At 43.3% G+C, this 18,128-nt stretch overlaps 1 protein-coding gene across 1 annotated transcript in view; it reads left to right on the top strand.

Annotated features, from left to right (window-relative positions):
* Nucleotides 1-13,722: 13,722 nt before the first annotated feature.
* Nucleotides 13,723-18,128, top strand: part of nkd1 (NKD inhibitor of WNT signaling pathway 1) — a gene marked incomplete at its 3' end in the record, with an annotated part of 56,050 nt that continues 51,644 nt past the window's right edge. Inside the window, exons 1-3 of the mRNA XM_080729899.1 lie at nt 13,723-13,822; nt 13,961-13,993; nt 14,199-14,311. Coding sequence (XP_080586025.1) covers nt 13,798-13,822; nt 13,961-13,993; nt 14,199-14,311 — 171 coding nt within the window. The 5' untranslated portion in view covers nt 13,723-13,797. The remainder of the gene's footprint in view (nt 13,823-13,960; nt 13,994-14,198; nt 14,312-18,128) is intronic.

The following is an 18,128-nucleotide window of genomic DNA, read 5'->3' as shown; positions in this document are numbered from 1 at the left end:
CAAATGGTTGAGATTTTTGAAGGATAGACTGATGTATCAACCACTTTCACCCAATTATTTGTCAGGAACTGGTGGTGTTGTAGGACACTGAACACACACAGAAACACAGTCTTGATAGTCTCAGCAGCTGTCGTCACCAAACCAGGCTCAGCTAGTCGTCACACAGGTGACTGCACTCACGGCAATCAGACTCATGGAGCAGAGCAAGGGAGGGGCAGAGGCCCACTCAGGCCACGTTATCTTGAGAAAACAGCAACAATTTCTTGTGTTCTCACTTGTTATTCTGCGTCTACATGGAAACGCATCAAGCATTGAAAATGATGTAATGTGCATGCCATGTCGCTAGGTGGCGGTGACGCACAGATAGATGAGAGCTCTGGACGAGTGACGTTGTTGTACTTCCTTGTTTACAATACATTCACCATGGTAACGTGGCTGCACGTAGTCTGCACGTGAGCCATGACATCACACGTTTGTCGTTTCCTGCGTTTCTCCTGTTCAAATGGAGACGCGAGGAGCAGCATCTTCAAAGATTTCCACCTACAAGGAGTTTTCACTTTGTTGCGTTTTCAACCCCTGAAATCATCTAAACGGATGGCATAGCTGACATTTTATTTTGCCGTTTGCTCTTCCTCATGACTCCCTCGGGGTTCAAATTCAAAAATTGCAAAAGTAGCAGATCTACAAGCTCAAAACGCATCGCTTGCAGTTCTGATACTTTTGTGTGCAAAGAAACCCCACAAAAAGTTAGAATATGGAGATTTCACCATATTTTCTGCCCAACAGCAATGATATTTGAGGATGATTGGATAGGATAAAATAATGCACATCAGGACAGTAGGATGGATGGGGGCAAGGCATTCTCACTCCCATGCAGAACCCACCCAGAGCCTACGTGGGCTAGCCCAAGCGGCTCCCACCTGGGTCCCATATAAATTTGCCAAGGTGGGGCCCACCCAGGACCCATGCAGAACCCACCCAGAGCCCATGTGGGCTAACCCACGAGGGACCCTTGTGGAAACCGCGGACATTCCCACATAGAACCCACGTGGGCTAGCCCAAGTGGTTCCCACCTGGGTCCCATATAAATCTGCCGAGGTGGGGCCCACCCAGAGCCCATGTAGAACCCACGTTGAGCACACTTGGGCTAGCCCAAGTGGTTCCCACCTGGGTCTAGGGATGGAGCTTGTTAATTTTTATTGATAATGAGCACCTTATCGATCATGCTTATCGAGCCGGGCTTTTATCGAGCCCACTATTGAGCTTTTTTCTGTTATTTTGTGGAAAGACATGATGAGGCACTATCAATTCTATATAAATATATATATATATATATATATATATATATATATATATATATATATAGTTTTACAGTACTATTCATGAATTAATAATAATAGCCTACTGTAATTAAAACTATACTATAAATTGTATAGGTATAATATAAACTATAGAGGCTAACATTTCATGTCTCTTTTTTTTTTCTTTTTTTACAGTAAATGCATATCTATTTTTTCCATTATCAACAACAATCTATATATGCACTACAAATACAGTACTTTAACAGACAGAAGGCAAGTCAACCTTTTTATTTTTGGAAAATATTTGAAGAAACTAAATGTGTATCGTCTCTTTAAAAGTGTAATTTATAATGCATAGTACGACGGTGTCGCGCACCAAAAAATACCCAATCAACAAGCTCACACCGCGTCTGCTCGCACCGCGTTGTGATCTTGTAGATCTGCTATTTTCGGTAAACTGAGAAGACGTCACGCTGGCAACGCTACGGGTTCATTCGCACGGAGCGATACATATTACTCTATGGCAGGGATTTTGAGTATCCCAAACGGAATCATTCATATTTTCAAGCACCACATACTTTGGGTGGAAGAGAACGGTTGTCGCGCTGCTGCAACAGCCGACGTAGGAGTTGTTTCAACTCGTCGCAGACATTCAAAGTTATTGATTGCACTTGGGTCTTATGTGATGCACTATGGACAAGTGCCTGGCTCCGTCTGCATTGTCGAAGTGTTCCCGCCCGAGCATGATGTAACAACCGTGCTGAATATAGCCCATTGCATTTAGCAATGCTCCCCTTGTCTTTTCAAAGGTAAATACACTTTTTAGTGTTTCACGCGTCCCACCGTTGTTCCACGGCACGCATGCACTAAAGCACACAACTATCAATGACGCAATGTACCTCCCGGCCCGGCCGCTATAGCGTTCCATGACGTGACGCTTACCCGATAACAGGCTCGACAAGCCAAAAGCTTATTGATACTCGGGTCTCGATAAATTCAGAACCAGGTTTGTAATGGACACAGTTTTCGGGCTCCATCCCCACCTGGGTCCCATATAAATTTGCCGAGGTGGGGCCCACCCAGAGCCCATGTAGAACCCACGTTGAGCCCACATGGGCTAGCCCAAGTGGTTCTCACCTGGGTCCCATATAAATTTGCCGAGGTGGGGCCAACCCAGGGCCCATGTAGAACCCACGTTGAGCCCACGTGGGCTAACCCACGAGGGACCCTTGTGGAAAACGCGGACATTCCCAGATGGGGCCCATGTAGGGAAGCCCAACTCATACCCATGCGGGACCCATGTGGGCGTGCTGGCTGGGAAGATGGCAAACGGGTATACCTGATGGAACGCATGCTGATTTTGGTCTTGAGGGGCGGATTCAAATTCCCAGCTGAAAACAGCTGGTTCACCGATCTGTGCGCCCGCCCCCACTCCCCATAGCACACAGCTTAGAGCCCTGATGTCAATGCCCCATGCACTCTGGTTGGTTGGGGAAAGTGAATAATAATAATATCTCAAATTTATATATAGTGCTTTTCTGAGTACACAAAGACGCTTTATTAGGGAAAAACATTAAAGGTAGGGTAAGTGATTTCATTTAAGTTTCAGTTTCTGTTTGCATGTAGGTGACAGGCGGGGGGCCTTCCTCCAATCATGATCAAGTGGGGGCGGGCCTTGGTGTGCGTAAAGCCTGCCCCCACTCGACCATGATTGAGAACCTGTCTCCTCCATCAAAACTGAAACTGCTTTTTTCTCTGAAGGCTGAAGTCCAAATTTGGACCAAACACTCTATACTATAGTAACTGGCAATATCAGAACAAAGACCCATTTTGTTATTAGGCCTATTTGAATTCACTTGAAATCACTCTAAAAGATAATAAGGACAGTGTAATTATTTACCTGGGGAAAGCAATATGGAAGAGGTGGGTTGTGATGCCGGTCTTGAAGGTTTGGAGGGTGGGGGCATCTCTGAGGGTTTTGGGGAGGGCATTCCAGAGGGTTGGGGCAGCAAGAGCAAAAGCTCTGTCGCCGCAGGTACGGTACGAGGTCTTGGGGACCTCAAGGATGTTTGCGTCACCAGACCTGCGCAGGACGGCACCAGATGACGTTTGATGTTTGGTCACACTTGTCACAAGAAGTCACGATAGGCTGTTTGGGGAGTGAGAGTGTGTTGATGGGGGGGGGGGATTTGAGGTCCTCCATGTCTGCACGATGGAATTCTGCCTTCACCCCCACCCCTACCCCTCCTACCCTTCCTCCACCTACACTCTCCCGGCCATCAAAGGCAGAAGCTGGGAAATAGAGGCCCGCAAAGCCATCTCTCCGTTGGCCTCTTCAAAGGACAGGAAGTGTGTCACGGGGACACATGCCTCCTCTTTTTTTCCCAGCGAAAAACTCTGGCGAACGGCTATAATAACAAGCTCATCATATGCGTGTCTGTGGCAGACGAGGTTCAAAGGCACGAGGAGCCCCGATTCCTCTCGGTTTGCAACATGTGATGATAGACTCTCCGGATGCGGAAACCGCTATTTAGCACAGAAACGCTGCTGCTGCTGCCTCAGAGGGCCTGCAGCTCTGCGTCAGAGAACATGCATCTGTACCGTGCAGCTTCATCATGACCATAAAGAGGTGAAAATCCCCCCTTAGAAAATGAGACAGGATTATGTTTGTTTGAGCTCAACCTCCCTGGGAATACCCCCCCCCCCCCCCCCACACACACACACACGCAAACACACACACACACACACACACACACACACACACACACACACACACACACACACATTCGTTTGTACCAACCACATAATGGATTCGTCAGTTAAGCGCAGGAAATTTAATAGCACATTGGTTTTCAAAGTGGGGTCTGGGGTCCTTCATCCCTGGAACAAAATATTGTTTAGATGGGTTCGGCGGTCAAATACATAGCATTTGGGGGAAATGAAATAGTTTGAGAAACACTGACATAGAAGGGCCCTATTTTCGTCCATGCTAAACCCTATATCCCTAAACTTCTTTGCCTTTTTTACTATTTTGAAAAACATTTTAAAATACTTCAAATAGTCATTACATCGACACGTTGTGAGCTTGTAGGTCTGCTATTTGAACAATTTTTTAACTATATCAAAATAGTAAAAAAAAAAAAGGCCAAGAAGTTTAGCTTGGCGAAAATAGGGCCCCAAGCCTGTAAACTTGAAACACAGACTTGACTAGAGCAGGCCCAAGATCATTTACAGGGCCATTACATTGGGGCCCATAATATGGGAGCCGTCTAATTATGGACTAGAGGCATTTAGTTTTAACATGACACAATAGACAACATTCCTGGCCGATTGCAGGAGGGACGCCCCGCCCCCAAGTCGAAAGGGAACTTCCGGGTTCTCTCTGTCAGGCATGCATATAAACGTGTTGCCAAGTCAATTTATTTACCTAAACTATCTTGTTTTTTTTGCTTATTTATATTGCAAGAGTTGGCTTGTTTGGCTTATTTCTCTCACAAATTTTGGCAACACTGCCCAGCGCTGCAGTAAAAGATTATGACAATGAACTGAAAGGGTTAAACCAACGGAGGTTTTTTTTCCAGCTGTCAGATGGTGCGGTGACTGCGGTCATGGTCTCTTGATATGCAAACGCACCGCTATCTTCGATGTTTTTATTCTATCTACACCAGTTAATAGTATTGATGACATCCTTAACATATCCTAAACTCAGCAAACTCCCCAGAGAAGCAGCACGACTCACAACAACAACAACAACAACAACAACAACAAGGTAAAACTCTCATGCTAGCTAATTAGCCTTGTTAGCTACGATCTTTTACTGTATGGGGACTACTCTTGTTACAACTAAGTACAAGTTATTTTCACTTGTGACAACACAACATTGATTATAATTGAAATACAAGCTCTTCGCTGTTGTGTTGTATCTGTGAATGCAATTGTTTTCTGTCTTTCAGACCTGTACTGTACGTCCAGGACCAATGAAGCCAGATGTGAGGGTCTCCTCATCATATTTATTGCAATAAAATATTTATACACACTTTTCTTTGACTTGTCCATGCCTTTTTTTTTTAACTGTTGAGGGTTTCAAATGTTGTACTGTATATTGTGTTATTGAGATAAGGAATGTTCCCAATGATGCTTTGAAGGAATGCTTTTAAACACTTGTCATTTTCAATTAATCCAGTTTGTTTTTGTATCTATTAAAGCCAAATGTATTCATTGTTTTGACGTGACAGTTTAGGATTTAATGATTAAATGAGCATTAAATATGAATGGATATTTATATTGCCTTGATTAGGATTAAATCGATGATTTACAGTGATATAGTGAAATGAACACAGCATAGGATGCACATAATAGGTGGGCTAATGTGTATTATGTCTATTCTGGAGTGGGTTGAGTTGTTGACAGGCCTATTTGTAAAAACATTAATGCATATCACACAACACAAGCCAACTGTGACTTCATCCCAGAACAGAGGAGAATGGAGATGACAACGTTTGACATGATCAACCAGCGTTCTGAAGGGAAAAGGTTTGCTAGCTAGAAATCATACAACATTCGCTTCCATGAAATACTGATTAGGTTCAATGCTTGCTTTCAAATACACAAATCTGTTTATTTGTAGGCCTATATCAATTCAATTCAAAGGAGCTTTATTGGCATGAGAAGACATGTTTATATTGCCAAAGCAAGTGTCAAATAAAATAAAAACAGTTTAAAATGGCGAACATATAATATGACATGCAGTTGGAGGGAGTACAGCATTGTGTAAAAAGCTATGTCGCATTGTGACATTTTATATATATATATACAGGGTATAAAGCTTTTGAAACAATTTAAATAGCGTTATTTTTTAAGAAGTTTGCATATGAAAAAAGGTAGTTTCATGACAGTACACTAGTACAAGGTCAACTAAAAGCATACGCCCAAGAAAGCCTATGGCAATTGTTTCAATTGAGATCTCTTTTTTTTTTCCTCCAACTCATAACATTGAATGATGGCAGAACAGGTGTGTATCGTCACAACTCATTTATTTATCAGCAGAGTGGATGAGTATTGCCAATAAGTGACATTGTTAACATAAGTTACAAAGTAAAATTACAAAGTAAAACAATCCCGTCTCATTAGTTAAGAGGAGAATCAGATCAGATGAACGTAAACAGGAAATCGCGCTACGATCAAGCCCAAAAAAGGGCTTCCGGTCGGAAGTAGGGGGCGTGGCCAGGCATGTTGTCTATACAAAGAAGTGCTGGTGCTTCAGTTACAGTATAAAGAATAAAACACTGCTGAGAAGGTGCCCAGTCCTCGGAAACTGTGGAACTACTGCTTTGTAGTTGATCATCTTTGCATGTACAAAAATATATCATGTCCTAGAGAATATCGTAGCTACGCCAAGATTGTTGGTTTTCTGTGTTTTTCTCATTGGACAGGTTTATAAAGACCACTACATCTTTCTCTTCCACACAGCACCAGGCACCTACAGTATGCACCTTTAAGTTAAAGCCCAGGTCTGATTAACACAAACAAATTAAATGTGTCAACATACCTCACATACCTATGACGTGCGGCATCACATACCTACGACGCACGGCATGCGTGATATATAGACACATACAGTGTATGCATACATACACTATCACAGACGGAGAGATACACAGACATACTGTGCTTTTTATTGTAGAGTATGACGTGCGCATGTGCACAGCCAAGAAAGACAGAGGCGCCATATCCTGCACATCTATGACTAATTGTGCAGCTTGTACATCTGCAATTATTTTATTATAATTTTTTTACAAATATCAAAATGTTGAATAATGTATATATTTTCAGTTCAAAGTGGAGCGGTGCATTTGAGCAGCTATAGCCTGTGTTTGTGTGTGTGTGTGTGTGTGTGTGTGTGTGTGTGTGTGTGTGTGTGTGTGTGTGTGTGTGTGTGTGTGTGTGTGTGTTGCATAAAATTGCATAACATTGAATGGAAGTCTATGTAATTTCCCCACAAGTGATGTGGGGGGAGTGTGTGTGTGTGTGTGTGTGTGTGTGTGTGTGTGTGTGTGTGTGTGTGTGTGTGTGTGTGTGTGTGTGTGTGTAGGCTGCTCAACAGCGCCACTTGGTCACCCAGGCCTGCCATTGGTCCCCCAGCGGTATTGCAGCTGTTCGTGCTGCTCATTACAGAGCGCCTCTCCGAGAGGCGAGAGCTATTGCGGAGGGTTGCGTGCGTGCGTCATGTATGAGAGTTGCATTTTCAGCTCAGTCAACAATCACCGTGACATCCACAATAAAAGCAAACCTGTCTAGTGACAGTCCACTGCTACTGTCCAGTCAGAGACCACGACTCCACAGCTCATAATATCACAAAACTTTCCTCCTCCTAGTTCGCTCGCTCCCCCTCCACCAGAGTAATCACAGACTGACTGAAGTTGACTCCGCCAGTGGCGTCAGTTCAGCAAAAGCTAAGGTATGGCAACATGACTGGTGTCTTGCACGTGCAAAGGCACGCATGCAAGACACCAGTCATGTTGCCAATCCTTAGCAACAGGCATGATGAATTTATTTTAGTACATTTTATTATTTTCCCTGTAGCCAAGGTATGGTAGCTGCCAATTTTGCGTAAGCACACCAACCCTAAGGACAAAACGAGCCAATACGAGGTGTAAACGTGATACATGGTTTGGTGACGACACCAAAATGACGGGATCGCATCCGTTTAAAAATAGCCTAAGTAAAAAGTAGGAAGCGGCTATCACCGCTCCAAAAACAAGCTACAACCAAGGTACAAAAACATAGTCATGTGAGGGCAGAAACATCTTATCTCCATATATTAGCCTTTTCTGTTTTATCGTTAAATTAATGACCTAGGCCTACTCGATCATACTACAACATCACACAAAAGCATCAAAAGTAGCAGATCCAATATGGCAACACATTCTCACCCTCACTGCGTCTCACCCATGACGCCGGGTCAGGTCCCCAACGGCGTCTTAGCAAGACGCTGAAAGAATCTCAGCGCGTCTGGGCAGGACGCTGAAAGCGCTGCGCTTCATAAGTAATGCAATTGCACCTTCTAGTGCACCTTCAGCTACCCGGCGCTATCGTTCAAGCCACTATCCACGACGGAGCCGCGGTGTCTCAGCCGCCGATGAGCCCCGGGAGTCGCCGCTGAGCGAGCAGTAGCGAGCAAGTCGCCGCGACGACCGGTGCGAACGGCGGATGAGCCGACTCAGCGGCGTTATACCGAATTATGTGCCATTATGGACAGAATAGTAAATATTCAGTCCCCCAGTATCCACATTCTCAAAGATAAAGGCACAAAAAAAGGATGTTTGGCCATCCGTTCGCTAGCTCAGTCAGTAGAGCACGGTGCCTACTAAAACCAAGGCCAAAATCAGTTTTACCACTTATGGGGGTCAAAATAGAATACATTTTGGGATCCTTGACGTGAATTTTGAGACCACTGGTTTAAACAACATCAGGAAGCAAGCTCAAATAAGACACTACACTTTAGAAACAAGCGCCCCCCCTCCCCCCCACACACACACAAAAAGAAAAAATGTTACACGTAACTACCAATATTTAGAAGTGACATTACAGAAATAATATGCAGACTTGGCAAAGGTGGAGAACAGGTGTGAGTAGTTAATATACTGGAGATGAGAGTATGGTCATGACAGACATGTAATAATATAGTAATCAACATGACATATTGGTATGGGCTGTAATTGGCAGACAGCTTCACAGTATGTATTAATCAACACCTTTCTGTTTCTTTGATCACATTACTAAGTCTGTCACACACAAACAGAGTAGGACAGCAAGCTCCATGTGCTGACTCCATATGTGATGTGATTGAGATGTCAAGTGTGTGTGTGTGTGTGTGTGTGTGTGTGTGTGTGTGTGTGTATATATATATATATATATATTAGGGCTGGGATGCGATTAAAAATTTTAATCTAATTAATTACAGGCTCTGTGATTAATTAATCGCAATTAATCACATTTTAATCGCACATTGATATTTGACCAGAGAAGCATTTTCTTTTCAAGTAAAACACATTTTGTTGTATGAGTGAATCAACAAGTGAGTTTTTTTTAATCTAAATTTCGCATCCACTGGGCCAAGCAAAGCACTCTGATCGGCTATTTCTCCCTTTGCGTTTGTTGTCTCCTCTTGGTTGGTGCATCGCTATGATCGGTATGCCCAAAACTGAAGGTTCTGTGGTACAAAAACTAAGTGCGATTAAAATGTGTTAATTTTTTTAATCGCGTTAATTTTCTGTAATTAATTAATCGCAATTAATCAGTTAAAGTCCCAGCCTTAATATATATGTCACGGTTTGATAGAGAAACAGTACGGTCGAGAAACGGAGCACTCGTCGTGCGGCACGGGGCGGAACAAGCGGTCGCTTTGAGCCAAAACAACGTCCTCCAGGCGGAGCCGCTCGATTGTCCACGACATTGCAAGCGGCGCGAAGGCCAGCGGACCTTGGTCCTGCTCTTCGCCCCCGAGCGCCGCAGGCGCGAGTGGCCGCGAAGAGCGGGCCTGGGCTGCGCGGCCGGCGGAGCGCCGCGCGAGTTACGAAGCCGTGGTGAATGCAATCGTTATATTTATGCCCAGGCCGTAAGGCCTGGGCAAGCCCACGATAAACGCCCTGTCCAAGTGACTACAATGGAGCGCTCCCTAGCTCATAGTAAGCTAATGGCTAAACACTGCCGAGCTAGGCTAGTAAATAAAGAAAGAGAGTCGCAAACGAGTGACGTCAGCGCCTTCACTAGTGAATGGCTGTCGTCGCCATCTGGTGGTGATTGGTGTGTGGTGAACGACAAAACAAGCGCTCTTACAATGAACGTACTGAGTTACCCAAACATACTGTAACATATATACAGTAGGGGTGTAACGATATAGTATCGAAATATCGTTTTTAACTTAAAAAATGGAAGTATATCGAAATGAAAACAGCTAAAATCGAATCGTATCGTTTGATTTTGTATCGTATCGAATCGGCAGTGCAAAGAATCGATTGTATCGATACCTACTTGTGCATTGTATTTTGCATTTTTAAGAAGAAAAAATTAAACGGAAGGGTTTAATTACTTTTCCATTCAATATAGCTACACTGGTCACAGAGTTTAATGTCTTTGCTAAAGTTACTATATCGATTTTAAATCATTGAATCGAATCATATCATATCGCCATGAATGAACCAATATCGTCCATGTATCGTATCGTGAACCATGTATCGTCATATGTATCGAATCGCTATTAAAATGTATTGTTACACCCCTAATATACAGGCATTGACACTAAGGCTTGCCCACCTGCCCCCGGCAGGTAAATAAAACTTTCGGGCAGCTGGAGTTTGTTTTCAGGTTGCCCGACCGGGCAAGTGCTAGTTTGAAAGGAGACACAACCATCTATAAACACAGCACGAGATCTCTGTCTAAATACCTGAACGTGGCCAAAGCGCTCCGTCTTCTGGTCTTTGGAAAGTGCTGTTTTCAATGTTCACTGTAAAAAATTAAAATAGGTGTGATATGTGAAGTCACATTCAATCATAACTTTGTATTTGGAAAGAAACTGAGGTATAGTGTTAAATTGAACGGCAAAAGGTTTTCGGACCGAGAACATAGCAACCACACTAACTAGAAAGGTGCAATTCTAGAGGGTGAAATTGCAAGTGTGGTTGCACTGACACAAGACATGAGGAATCCACTGGGAAATGAATTCCGTCTTACCGTTTATTTATGCTTAGTCAGCATCATCTTCTTCTCCAGTTTCTGCAGACTCCTCCTCTTCATCTTCCTCCTCTTCCTCCTCACCCTCTTCAGCCTCAGCTCATCTTGTTCCTGCTTCATCTTCTTCTATGTATTGTGATGTCTGATGAGACGTTATATTGTTCAAGATGGCCTTACAAGCAGGATAACTTCACTTCAGTCAAAAGCTGACATAAAAAGTTCTCAGATCCAGAACAATAGTGTGTTGCCTATAGAGCATCGCAGCGGAAGTGGATTCCTGGGGTCACTTAATATTCCCCATTCATTTTCGCCATAGACTTTTACAAAAATATTTATAACAATTATGTTAAGCCTCGAACCAAGCCATCCAGGATGGAGGTGAATCATGACCATATAACCTTTTTTTCTATGAAAAGAACATTTTGAAAATCGCTAAACAAAGGGTAGTTATTAAATGTAGTATATCAAATAATGTAATATTAAAATATGTTTTCACATAGGATCAAAGGTTATATGATCATGATTCACCTCCATCCTGGATGGCTTCGTTCGAGGCTTAACATAATTGTTATAAATATATTTGTAAAAGTCTATGGCGAAAATGAATGGGGAATATTAAGTGACCCCAGGAATCCACTTCCGCTGCGATGCTCTATAGCAACCACACTAACTAGAAAGGTGCAATTCTGGTAAATTGCATTGTGGTTGGTTGCACTGACTTGAGTCGCGAGGAATCCACTGGGAACAAAGCCAAACAATTCTGTCTTGCCATTTAGGCCTTTATATTATATATTGTGATGTCAAGTGAAGCATGATTTTAATGTCTGATTGGTCCTGCTTGAAAATGGATAATTCAGGTATAACTTCAGTCAAAAGGTTAACAAAAGATCGCACCTGTGCAAAGTGACTTTGCTTGGTATCAAACATGGTGTGCATATTATCTCCGCTCTTTCTGTGATGTTAGTTATCTCCATACATGGAGTTCTGTGCTCATATGGACACTCACACATACACACAAAGCCAGACATAGGAGCGGTTAGCAACTTAGCTCAAAAACACTAGCTGGCAAAACATTATCTGACCTAGAACAACACACTCGCACACGTGCGCGCGCTCATGCACGCACGCACGCACACACACACACACACACACACACACACACACACACACACACACACACACACACACACACACACACACACACACACTGTGTGTGTGTGTGTGTGTGTGTGTGTGTGTGTGTGTGTGTGTGTGTGTGTGTGTGTGTGTGTGTGTGTGTGTGTGTGACACACTTACTTTGAAGATGAAGCCAATTTAAGTGGGTGTCAGGCATATTCGCCTATGCTATCAGACTGTCCATGTTTGCATCTATCTCTCTCTCTCTCTCTCTCTCTCTCTCTCTCTCTCTCTCCCCCTCCCTCTCTCTCTCTCTCTCTCTGTGCGTCTTTTGTGTGAGGGACGCTGCGCGCATTTACGCACAAAGCTGCAGGAATGCATTTAAATTAACAAGCGCATGTCATCTCTGATCGAATCACCGCACCAATTGTCAAATATTAGAGGCAGAAATTGTGAAAATAGCTGATGCTCACATTGCAAGGTTTTGTGAGCATGTAGATCTGCTATGTTCACAATAGAACCATGTTATACAAAATGTAATGCCTCAACTCTTAGTGCTTGTCAGGGTGGGGGGTCCCCAGTTAAAATATGCATTGCACTTGCATAGGGCATAACTGTGAGATAAGAGCCATGCAAATGCTTCACATTCTTCCATATGAAATGCATTATTCCCATATGGTAGGCTACGTATCAATTAATTAATTATTGTACACACCTGATTCCAATAACTATCTTGATGTCACAATCACTATATAATATTTAAATGACAAAGGGATAATATGCAAACATGGACAGTCTGACAGCAGAATTGAGCGTAGACATACAGATTAGAGCTTTGGTATCAGGTGCGTCCAAATAATAATTAATTGATTGATACGTGCACTGCGCAAATAGGTAGATAAAAAATAGGCGAAATGGCTCTTGAACGGCGGTGAAAAGACTCTCCTCCACGGCGAAAGTGCCAGGCGAAAGGACCAAATGTGTTGAAGCGAATAGGCTAAATAGGCCTGTCGAATGGGCTGGTGACCTTTAACTTAAGTGTTACTGTAAGAACTCAACCAATTAGCCAATCACACGCGAACGAACGAACGAACGAACGAACGACAGGTTCACCGTGAAAACCGCGGTCGCGTCCCGCCGACTATGGGACCCAAACTTTCTTTTTACTATATGGGACCCAAACTCTGCAGTTTCTTCAGTGGTTGAAGTGTCGGCTTTTTTGGTTACCGCCTCCTCATCGCTTGGAAGAGGGGGGGAGAGAGAGAGAGAGAGAGAGAGAGAGAGAGAAGGAGGGAGAGAGAGAGAGAGAGGCAGAGGGGTAAACTGGGGAGAGAGAGAGAGAAAGAAAGAGAGAAAGTGGGAGACTGGAGAAAGAGGGGGGAGTGAGAGATACTAGTACTAGAGAGAGAGGGGGGGAGAGAGAGAGAGAGAGAGAGAGAGAGAGAGAGGAGAGAGAGAGGGAGGGAGGGGGCTGATCAGATCAAAGGCTTGTAGTGTGGTTAGTGTTCTGTTGGATGTATAGAGCTCCGTCTGGCTGCATTCATTCTGTACGGGACGCTCTGCTGTGGATACCATACCGCTGGATATCTATCTGTTCTGGATTACTATCTTCATCTGATGCTTTTATATTCCAACTCGATGCATAGAAATGGGTAAACTGCATTCCAAACATGGTAAGCTTTCTCAATTCCTTTTTACATTTCTTTCTTTTTCTTTTATGCAGTGCGGGATACAAGCGGCAATAGTTTCGAGTAGCCTAACGTTATTTTTTTGTTCTCTTTCTCTGACTCCCCTTTTATCCTCACAAAAAGCTGCAATTTGTAAACCGAGGGAGAGTCCAGAAGGTAAGCATTTATATTATCATCATTATCATTATTCTGAGACACTTCGGCAACAGCTCTTCTTTAGTTTGACTCTCAAATGAATTCTGGTTGAAGATGCAGGGCTGCATGAGTGGAGGACGGAGAGATTCGCTCGCCTCGCACACGCACATAATCATTTGTTTACAACAACAGTAGTTATAACACTTTCTTTCTTTCTCCTTTCAAGGCGACAGTTTTGTAGTCAATGCCTGCTTGGCGAGGAAAGGCATGGACGAGTGGCTGGTGAAACAGAAATACTACTGCACTCACAAGAACCACTGCGGCTCCACGGCTCCTCGGGTAAGAGGCGCGATTATTCCTGCTTTTGGTTCGTTTTACTTTAAAGTAAGCAGCACTCGTTGCTTTTTATTGGTGATGAGAGTATAGGCTACATGCACTATCATTAGGACGTCATACCGTTCTGTATGTTATGTTACCCTGTAGTCTTTATGTCTGCTACTCTGCTGTGTGCTTTGACTTTGAGCGCATCTCATCGCAACTTTGTGCGTTGATCGCATGCCTACCGGACTAGAGGCTATAATATAAGCTATGAACTTTGCACTTTATGTAATGGCTCGTAATGGTTTTACATCTGGAGTTGTTTATAGCCTCCTCCTCACGTTGTGTGTTTTCTATGGTTGCAGTGTAGAGGTCACGCTCAGGTGCTGCTTATTGTAGGATAGACCTAAAGGTTGAGAAGGTTTTCCATAACCATGCATCTGTGGACAGAAATATTATTAGTTGTAGGCTAACTTCTATCGAATTTGTTGTTCCATGCCAAAAGCCTGATTGCATGTCTCTCTGTCTCTGTCTCTGTCTCTGTCTCTCTCTCTCTCTCTCTCTCTCTCTCTCTCTCTCTGTGTGTGTGTGTGTGTGTGTGTGTGTGTGTGTGTGTGTGTGTGTGTGTGTGTGTGTGAGTATGCAATGCTGATATGCATACAAGACTCGTTGTGTATTGTTTGAATAGTTTTTTCCCCCGGATACAATATGTATTCCTTTTGTTTAGGCCGTAGGCTACTGAGACCATAAGCATCAAATGTGTCATTTCATGTGTATACCCGGGCTGCTCATATGATGCATGCATGCATTCATTCATACATGCCTGACACTTTAAGTGGACACTTGGCCCGCTCTTGAACCGTCCCAAAAAGAGACCTCAGTATTATCTGTTGAGCTGAAAGCTCCAAATAAACACCCGTTAAACCAAGTGTTGTCTTTTAACACTCCCTTTGGGACATATTTTGGTAGGCCTACATGTTGAGAAATTTACCAAAAAAGCCAGCGATTCTCAAAGTGGGGTCTGGGGGACCCATGTGGTCCCTCCGGAGGGTCCCCAGTAAAATGACCGATTGGCCTACAGATGTGCCATTTCAAAACTTCACATGTCCTGCCATCGGCAAGACAGTAGATTTTCAGGGGGTTTGCAGAACATGGAGCTTGTAGATCAGCTATTTTTTGCTATTTTTCTGACCTTCTTTGACTTGGAAGTTTAAATCTAGGCCTACTTATGAAGGTGGATTCTGCTTTTCAATGGGAATGGAGTGGTTTCTTGCCATTTGCGAGTTTCTGCGATACGCTCCATTCTCCATAAAAATTAGAAAGGCAAAACAGGGAAAGATACCAGTGGATAAAATGCTTTGTAGGAATGTTTCAGGCAAAGTGCAGTGAATACTGAAGAGTTGAAACGGCACAGTTTAGAAACCAAATTGATTATTACAGCACTGTAACTCTCTCGGGTCCTTTTGGTTCCATTTGTACGCTGTCAGAGTTATGGGGGTCCGACCCGTGGCCTAATCGTTAGGCATACCAAACAAGGGGTCCTTGAAATTAAAATGTTGGAGAGCCCCCGCCAGAAAGCAGATGTTAGTAAAGTTGTTTGTTTCTCACAAACAGATGAAGTCCTGCGTTGAAATCATGTGACAACAAGACCCATGGTGGTGACAAGAGCGCATTGTAATGGCTGGAAAAGAGAAATGTTGGAGGTCCATGGCTGTTTTTGTATTTTGGCATCACAGTAAACACACAGTGCCGTTGTTGTCAAGTGAGGAAATCCTTTGGAATTGCTTCAGAGGAGCCTTAAGCCTCTTTGGTTAGCGATGCTTTCCCTCAAAGGAGGCATGTTTGAGGACTGAGAAGCCCCATCGAAAAAGGAAAAAGAAAATATAAATCCTCCAGGATGCTCAATTCCTCCACCCACACCAACAAGCAAGGCACTGTGAATAAGAAAAGCATCACATTTTTAATATGGCAACAGAAACACTTCTGTTGATTTACGATACACAATACAAAGCCAGCCGCACACATCATCATGAGACAAGAATACCTTGAGCTATGTGCTATTTTGGAGGAACCAGATTATCAACATTATGCCACAAAATGTGTAAACAGCCTATTTGGAAAGATTTGATTATTAATGTGCTTACTTGACAAGGCAGGAACAGTCACACCTATACGATTCCTTTGGGGAAAACGTTTGCAGGACTAAAATCAGTCTCTGAATTGAGGTTTGAGGAAGTGGTACGCAGTGTGTAGAAGAGGCAACTAGATTTCCTGACCAAAGTCCAAGTTGTATCTAAAGTCCGACATCACTCTGTCTTTCAGCTGGCGCCTGGAAGGTGTGTTCTTCCCAGTGAAAAGCATTGTCAGAATTTGCTAAAGAAATTAAATCGGAATACTTCCACCATTGTGTGTGTGTGTGTGCGTGTGTGTGTGTGTGTGTGTGTGTGTGTGTGTGTGTGTGTGTGTGTGTGTGTGTGTGTGTGTGTGTGGGGCGCTGACTTTGCATGTTGCACACACATGGTGTGGAAGTGGCACTAAGCCTGACACAGGCCCGAGGCTCCAACAGACATCTTCATCTTGTAACAGGATCCCATCATAGAAGGAAGGGCAAATGTATGCTGGGCTCTTATTATTGAGGCTTCAGTGCTGCTTTTTCTGATGGTAGGAGACACTTTCCAACTTCTTCCGGGGCCGAGACGGGCCGATATCGGGGTGGTGGAGAGTTGGCTTAACATGTTGATTGACTATCCCCTTTGGACTTTGAAAGTTGCTAAATCCATTATTTCATTTGACTGGGGTCTCCCAGAACTCTGTACTAGGCCTGTAAGCATTGCCCGCTTCACCAAGTCACTTTGTGAAAATAGCGGATCTACACGCTCACAACATCAGGCATGTTGTGAATTTGTAGATCTGCTATTTCCGCAGAATGTTTTCCCAGAATAGGGACACTAGGGTTCAAGTAGTTCAAAACAAAAACAAAGGCAGTAATAAGGAGAAACAAACATTCTTGTTTTCAGTCCTGAATACGTTTTGTTTTTTCGCCCGACAACAGCCGATAGTGTTTTCCTTCCCCAGATGGTGTGAAGTGAGACTTGGCTCAGAGTTGACGAGCTGTTGCCAAAAGAGTTGGATGTTTTGAGACAGTTTAGTCTTGGTGGAGCTGTATTTTTCTAAATAATTGAAGTCTGTGTGTGCCTAATGGCCTCTGTAGTGCAGAGAGAATATGAATACAAGAAAAAGAGAGCTGTCTGTGACATCAGTATTGATTTGGATGTTTTCCATTTTTGTTTTTGCCGTTAACAAAGCCATCTGAGGTTGTTAATGTTTCATGCAAAAGTTTAGCTAAACTTTTTTTTGTTTTTTGTTAATCTTTTGTTTTTTGCCTTTGGCAGCCATTTACATTTGCCCAGAACAGGGGTCCCTCAACAGGGGTCCTGATACACTGCATGGCAAAGAATGACATCCTTTAAATTGAATTCAACAATATCTCTCTGGAAGGGCATTCACACTGGACACGGCGCAATAATTCACACACACCTGAAGTGACAAAAAGAGAGCTGCACACGTGAACTGCGTGCGTTTCTGTGTTAATGCAACAGAGTGATACATTACCTGCAAAGTGGCGTGTTTATTTTTATCGCGTACAGTCACAGTGTGAATGCACATTTCACAATGTGAATGTGAAGTAGTAACTAAAGGTTTCGAATATTTGTAGTGCAGTAAAAGTATTATTTTTGTCTCTGACATGTAGAGTAGAAGTAAAAGTACTGAAAATTGGAAATACCCCAGTAAAGTAAAAAATACCTTAAAATTGTACTTAAGTGCAGTACTTGAGTAC

The sequence above is a fragment of the Nannobrachium achirus genome, assembly GCF_963921795.1.
Source record: "Nannobrachium achirus genome assembly, chromosome: 7".
Taxonomy (NCBI): domain Eukaryota; kingdom Metazoa; phylum Chordata; class Actinopteri; order Myctophiformes; family Myctophidae; genus Nannobrachium; species Nannobrachium achirus.
The sequence above is the reverse complement of the archived record's forward strand: the minus strand, read 5'-3'. Positions and strand labels throughout refer to the sequence as shown.